Source organism: Gossypium raimondii, chromosome 6 (genome assembly GCF_025698545.1).
Source record: "Gossypium raimondii isolate GPD5lz chromosome 6, ASM2569854v1, whole genome shotgun sequence".
NCBI classification, from domain to species: domain Eukaryota; kingdom Viridiplantae; phylum Streptophyta; class Magnoliopsida; order Malvales; family Malvaceae; genus Gossypium; species Gossypium raimondii.
Window position 1 is genome coordinate 11395557 of NC_068570.1, and position 7771 is coordinate 11403327.

The window sequence follows — 7771 nt, forward strand, 5'->3', positions numbered from 1 at the left end:
AAAAGTGCTTTTTTGAAAAACACATTTTTTTTTTGTAACAAGCGTTTTTTTACATAATATTTTCTCTGGTAAATTCTTATCTCCGGCATATTTGATTTTTTTAATTTTAATTTACGTTGTTTCGAGCTTTTCTTTTGTTAGTTTTAATATTTAGTTAATGTTTTAATTAATAAACATGTTCTTCTCAAATTCTTTTATTTTATTTTTAATTAATATTTTATTTATATAAATAAAATAATAATTATATAATAAAATATATTTAATTATGTTTAAAATATTTTAATTAATGACTCCTTTATTTATATAAACAAAATAATAAATATATAGTTATATAATTTAAAAAATATTTTGATATATATCAGGTTAAAAATACTTTATTTTTAAGAGTATCAATTAATTTATTTTTTATATAATTTTATGTGTCAAATATTTTTTTCCACCTACAAATTGAATATTATAGAATCAAAAATTAGTTCAAATATCATTATTATCCTTACACGTAAAATATTTCAAATATTATTATATTTTTACTTATATTGTGGGTATGGTAAATTTTAATATTATAAAATAATGATATATATGCAAGATATTTCAAATACACATACAAAAATAAATAATACTAAAATTTACTGCACTCATGATATAGATTAAAAATAAATATTTTATATATAAAATTATATTTACTAAAATAATTATATTTGAAATAATTAATTGATTTGATAATATTAGAACTTATCATACCCACATTGTAAGTGGAGAAAATAAATATTTGAAATATAAAATTATATATAAAATGTTGTTTAAAATAAAATATATATTCTCATTATATAATTACATATTTAGTAAATGAATAAAAGATTTATTAATTAAAATAAAAATAAAAAATACGCCTGAAAGCACGATTAACTATTAAATCTTAAATTTTGGTTGAAATTCGCATATATTACTAATTTTCCCCGGTAATATTTTATTATTAAATTAAAATTTGAGCAGTCACCTCTATTTAGTTATGTAGAATGGACAAAGGCCAAACTCTGTAGAAAAGAAAAAATCAAGATTTTTACTAATATTCGGAAAATATGTTATTCTCCACCGGTCAGCGGAACCTTCTATTTTAGTTTCACGGCAAGGGAAAAAAGTAATCGAAGGTGGCGGGCCGAAAGGGTTAAAAATGAAACAAAGAACCCCCCAAGTCCAACTTTGAAAAATGATCGTCATAAATCACCTGCTTTTACCTCTGGTTACCAAATCAAACACTGTTCTCAGGTTTGGAAAGAGATGCTATCATTGTATGGACAAAATTTAGACACACATGTGGGTGGTCATAATTTGTCATTTGTCTTAGATTCTATTACTAATTCTATTTTCAGTCCCTCTACTCCTTTTAATTCCATAAATTAAATTCTCGTCTTTACATTTTAATTAATAATACTGCTAATTAACTTCTCTTAAATTTAAATAGTTGGTTATTACTTCCTTTCCTTTTTCTTCTTATAAAAGAAATCAGATAAGTAGATGGTTTAAATTATTGGAATTAAAAGAAAAAGGATTAACTTCAAAAGTCCTAGGAGTACAGGGACTGAAGGGGTGATTAAACCTATAGCTCTTAGCTCCATTAGGTTCATCCAGTGTGCGTGATTACCCTGGTATTAGCTTGTCCAGCCAAAAGACTGAAAAACCAGACCCTCCAGCCAATCCGTTGTTTTCTCTTTTTGACCAAGTATCACCCAAGTTTAACGAAGAAATAAAAAACTGAAGCTTCATTTTCCTTCCGACTTCCCTCGCTGTGAATGGTACAGTAAAACAACCCAAGTTGGGAAAAGGTTCCAAAAGGAATAACCGAGTCCGTACGATCCCTTCTCTTCTCTGCGTCAAAAACCACATAAATATTCAACGAGGGCGGAACCAGGTTTTCCACCCTCTTCCTCCTGCTATATAAAGCCATTTTCACGAAAGCCAAGCTCGCTCGTCCAGTTTTCATTTTTGTAGTCAAAACAGTGCCTTTCTCCTATAAATATGGGGCTTTCTTATTTTTCTTTCCCTTCCAAGCACCCTTCTCCATGTCTCGTTGAATGGATTCCCTTCTCGCCCCTTCCTCCACGTCGTCTTTCCCTTCTTTGAACAACAATAGCAACAGTAGGATTAAGCACAACTCGCTGCCATCCAGTTTGGGTTTCTTTAATTTGAGAAAGTTCAGTACGGTTAGTTTCGGTTATAGTCGCCGTTCTTGTCGTTTAAGGTTGAGTAGTTCCCGTCGTTCGAAGATCAAGTCTTCGACATCTCCGACGATGTCTTCCTCCGCTTCGCCTGAGATCCCACAGCCTAAGATCGTCAACGGTCCAGGTGGTTATGTTCTTGAAGATGTCCCTCACTTATCGGATTACATCCCTGATCTTCCTGTACGTATAATTTATTTTCCCCTCGATTATGTTATCGTTTTCCCTGTTCTGATCAAAAGAATTGGAAAAGCAAAAGTAATGTGTCTTTTGAAAAGCTTTTACCATTCTCTTTTCTGGGCAACAAATCACAGTTTCAGATTCCATTTTTTAATATTCATCTCTTCTTTTCATAGTTAATTGATAATAAATTAGTTAAAAGTAGTTTCTGACAGTTTTGAATCTGATTTTATGTTACCTTTTTCATGTTAAAGGTTTATTCGAATCCGTTGCAAGACAATCCTGCATACTCAGTTGTTAAGTAAGCCCATTTCACAACTCTTTTTTTTTTTTAAACAAATTTATTTGATATTAATTGTAAAAAATTTGTATTAATTGGATCGATTCCCCTGTTTCACCAGGCAATATTTTGTCCATGTAGATGACACCGTTCCTCAAAAGGTTAGCTCTCATATTTTCCTTTTTAATGCTATGTTACCGTGATTCTTTATTTATTAAAAGTGATATGGTTTTGATATATATATATGTATATCTCTTCGTCTTTATAGATTGTTGTTCACAAGAATAGTCCAAGAGGAGTACATTTCCGACGAGCTGGACCACGTCAAAAGGTATGCGTTTAACATCATCTACCTTGTGTATAAAATGTGGCATGATGAAAACTCTGACATGTTTTTATGATAATGTGTTGGGGCATTTGACGGTTACCTAGATATATTTCGACTCCGATGACGTTCATGCCTGTATTGTAACGTGTGGTGGTCTTTGCCCTGGACTCAACACCGTGATTAGAGAGATAGTATGCGGCTTGTTCCACATGTATGGTGTGAAGAAAGTTTCGGGGATAGATGTAAGTGATCATTCCACCTCGAGTTTGTTTGGAGTGGAGTTCTTTTTAATCTTTTTCATTTCCCCTACATCTATTAAATAAAAAAAATAGAAAAAAGTTTTTCCTGAATCAATAATAGTGTTTGGCTCTAACTTTTGCTAATAATGGCACCCCATCTTAATGACTTAAGGAAAACATATAAATGCTTATTATATGGACTTCATTAAATGTGTCAACCTAACATTTTTCATGCTGGTATGATTTTCCCTTGATCAGATGTTTCGAAATATGTCATCCATCATTTATTGAGTTGGTGCATCACCAATTAATGAGTTTCTTGCATTTGTAGGGAGGATATCGGGGTTTTTATGCTAAAAATACTGTGCATTTAGATCCTAAGGTTGTCAATGATATCCATAAACGTGGTGGAACTATCCTTGGAACATCACGAGGTGGCCATGATACCTCAAAGATTGTTGACAGCATTCAGGATCGTGGAATTAATCAGGTTTGTGTAAAAATACTATGATATTTGTGATTGTTGCCAATAAAGTATAATTAGTTATCATGATCAAGACTTACCTATCTGACATATTGATGGAACTTAGGTTTACATTATTGGTGGAGATGGAACTCAGAGAGGTGCATCTGTTATATTTGAGGTGAGTCTTTAATAGAATATACAGACATTGATGTGCTATGCAATTTTGTACATACTAAAAAAAAATATTGTGTACTTTACAGGAAATTAGAAGGCGTGGTCTCAAAGTTTCAGTTGCTGGAATCCCTAAAACCATTGACAATGATATCCCGGTAATCCTCTTGGCTGGCTTGTATAGAATCTTGCTGAACCAGAAGCATGCTAGAAATTGCCACTATTTTATTTGGTTGTGACATGGTCTTTTAACTTTTGTTTCTTTTTCATGCATGATAGGTTATTGACAGGTCCTTTGGCTTTGACACTGCTGTTGAGGAGGCTCAGCGTGCCATTAATGCTGCTCATGTTGAGGCTGAAAGTTTTGAGAATGGCATTGGTCTTGTGAAGTTGATGGGTCGCTACAGTGGTAAGTTTCCTGTTTGGTCTCTATTTGAAGTGTTAATTCTGAATTTCAAAAGTGAGAGTTACAACTATCAATTTATGACATTTAAATAAATCTTTTCTATTTTAAGTTGTATCATTTAGAATTATACTGGTTTTGTTCCTTTATGCTTTTCTTCTTCAGATGAGTTTACGTTCCCTCTTATCATGCATCTCTGTTTCCTGAAACTCTGTCAGATTGTTCCTTTGTTTTTGTTTTTTTTTAAATGCAATCTAATCCCGCAACTTGTGCAGGTTTTATTGCAATGTATGCTACTCTTGCAAGCCGAGATGTGGATTGTTGCTTGATACCAGAGTCTCCCTTTTATCTTGAAGGACCTGGAGGACTTTTTGAATACATTGAGAGGCGACTTAAAGAAAATGGGCATATGGTTCTTGTGATAGCAGAGGGTGCAGGACAGGAGCTGCTTTCTGAGAGCTTGCAATCAATGACACAGAAAGATGCTTCAGGAAACAGGCTTCTGCAGGATGTTGCTTTATGGATATCACAGAGGATCAAGGTATGCTACGTGGTTCCAACTTAGGAACAATTCACAGGCACGTAATGATATATAATATGGAACTTTTTGATGTGACATTCATTTTGGTTTTTGACTGTCATTTGCAGGACCACTTCTCAAAAGAAAGGAAGATGACAATAAACCTCAAATATATAGGTTAGTAGAATAAATATTTAATACGCTTTGGAAGGTTTCTTTTCGCAAGAGGGAAAGAAAATTGTAGGTGTTTTTCAGTTTGAGTTGCTAGTTAATGGCAGAAGTTGAGAAATTTTCTTCATTTTATGGCAGATCCTACTTATATGATCCGTGCTATTCCAAGCAATGCATCTGACAATGTTTACTGCACACTTCTTGCTCAAAGTGCTGTGCATGGAGCAATGGCTGGGTACACCGGCTTCACAAGCGGTCTTGTGAATGGCAGGCAGACATACATACCATTCTATGTGAGTTTGAAATGACGTAAAGAGTTCTGATTTGAAAATTTCATCTCAAAAATCATTGTTTTTCTGTTGCATGCTTAATGCCATAGTATTCAAAGATGGTGTGATTTTAGTATCCCTTCTGCAATGATGAACCTTTCTGGTTATTTGCATGCATCACTTCTGACGGTGATCAGTTAATCTTGTGTCTTGCCGATGTTCAGGCTATTTACAGAATACCTTAAAGCTTCTATTAGTCCTTGAAACGTATCATCCAACTCTTTCTTGTTACATATGAACTTTGGTGATTAGATTAGATTAGATAACAGATAGGATGTGCCGGTGTAACACACCAGAAAACTTGTTTCATATGGGGTTTTAGTTTTGGATTATTTTGGTGTGCAGCGGATTACCGAGACACAGAACAAGGTAGTGATAACAGATAGGATGTGGGCAAGGCTCCTGTCTTCGACGAATCAACCAAGCTTTTTGTGCCCCAAAGAGATCCTTGAAGACCAGGGCCATGAAGAATCCTCAAACGAATTGTTGGATAATGGAAAGTGTAGCCCCAATTGAGGTCATGCAAATGTGTACCGCATAGTTACAATAGTCATCCAGGCAGCTGCCTAGTGTTCTTCCATAAGGTCCTCAATAATTCTGTTGTATGCCATTGGGCATGTTGATTTTTGGGTTTTAAACTTGAGTTTTAATTTATTTATTTTTGGGTTTCTGGCAGAAATTATGCTCCAATGCTTTATTGGATTCTATTTTATTTTATATTAAGAATGCTTAGTTTGCTTGCTAATGGAAAAGTTACATATGCTAATAAATATTAGCACTTGACGTTGTCATGCTTCTCTGTTGTATTTCAGCTTGATATAAAACATTTTGTGGCGATTGAATAAAATTATCTAGTCTTCTTTTATTTGTTAAATTTATGGTATCAGAACTATTAAATCAGAGTGAAGGTTCTTTTTTTCCCAATACCGAATCTCATTAGTCTTGGTCTTATTGACTGTCAACAATGATAATACTTCCTTCACAATTACTGTGTTTAAGTGGCATTAACAATTTCTCGACATGGAAAGCTCAATTCTCTATGCTCATACGAGGTCATAATATTTACAACCATCTCCATGGCTTTATTCTTGTGCCAACCTTCACTAGATGAAGGGATCCTAATCCCGATTACACATACTTGCAATAGCTTTCATTGTTGTTGTTGTTGTTGCCCCAAATGCTAAACAAGCATGAGACTCCCTTCACGCTACATATGTTAATAAATCTCAAACTAGAATATTCAGCCTCAGATACAAACTCGCAAGACTCACAAAAGTTTCTATCTTTCGTGATGTTCACTCGCTCATGGATGAACTGGCCACTATTGGTGCACCAATGTTAATGAAGAACTGATTGTCAAGATCCTCAAGGATCTTGGCTCAAAATATAAGACCTCTACTGCAATTAGAGCACGTAACTCCACAATCTCCTATGAAGAACTTTAAGAAAAATGGCTTAACCATGGGGCCTTTCTACAACATAAAGACATGAAAAGAAACTCTTTAATACAATTACGCTGTTGTTGCTCAAGAGAGCAATCTCGCTTGCACCATTCCTCGATTAAACACCCAATCAACCATGGCGTCAATCCAACAATCGTAGTGTCACCCCAAACAATACTCGGTTCCCATAGAGATCTGCTTCACATATCCGATGTTAGCTTGGCAACAAAATTGGCCATATTGATGGTGTTTGCGGCTTTTGCTCCCATGATCATCTTAAAGCCAAAGCCAATTATGTTGCTAGTTTCCCAACAAATGCTTATCCATGGATACTTAACTCTGGTGCATCACATCATATTACGACGGAGGCACACAATTTTGAGGAATACAATGGCACCGAAGGAGTCAAAATGGGTGATGGTAAAAAAATTCCTCTCACTCACATTGGATCCACCCATTTGAAAGCATCAAACAATGTTTTTGTTTTTATGCTCTTTTAACACCTTATGTGCATTGAATATCAAATAAAATCTTATCTTTGTTTTTAAATTCTGTCGAGATAATCTAACATCAATTGAACTTTTTCTTTTTTATTTTCTCGCGGAGGATTTGCACTCCCAGAAAATGCTAGCATGCAGCCAAAATAAAGGCAAAGTGGCCACAAATTCATCCACATGAAAATTATACTGCTTGATTCACAACCGTCACATGGCACCAATAATTGAGTTTGAATAACATTTTAATATCACGTGGGAAACACCATCGTCCAACGACATCGTTTCGGATCAACCTCCTCTGATTTCATTGCTCCCAAACCCCATCCTAGTTCACATGCCATTGGCCACTTACCCACACTTGTAGTCTGTCTCCTTTGGTTTTTGTTCTAGAGGGATTTGCATGTTTAGGTATGTCTTCTGTTTAACTACTTTCTACTCCATCTTCTCCACCACCACCTCAATTACAACCAATCCCAACTCCCTAAGCACTAAAAAATTCTAAAACAATTATCCAATATTATCACCGATC

The 7771-nt window shown here is 34.4% G+C and overlaps 1 protein-coding gene across 1 annotated transcript; it reads left to right on the forward strand.

Annotated features, from left to right (window-relative positions):
• The first annotated feature begins 1662 nt into the window (after positions 1-1662).
• On the forward strand, positions 1663-6177 carry LOC105773620 (ATP-dependent 6-phosphofructokinase 3). Its single transcript, XM_012595652.2, has 13 exons — positions 1663-2399; positions 2651-2697; positions 2798-2837; positions 2945-3007; positions 3109-3246; positions 3575-3733; positions 3834-3887; positions 3970-4038; positions 4160-4289; positions 4559-4824; positions 4932-4980; positions 5113-5267; positions 5649-6177. The coding sequence occupies exons 1-13, from the start codon at positions 2073-2075 to the stop codon at positions 5817-5819; spliced, it is 1668 nt and encodes a 555-aa protein (XP_012451106.1). The 5' UTR covers positions 1663-2072; the 3' UTR covers positions 5820-6177.
• Positions 6178-7771: the final 1594 nt, after the last annotated feature.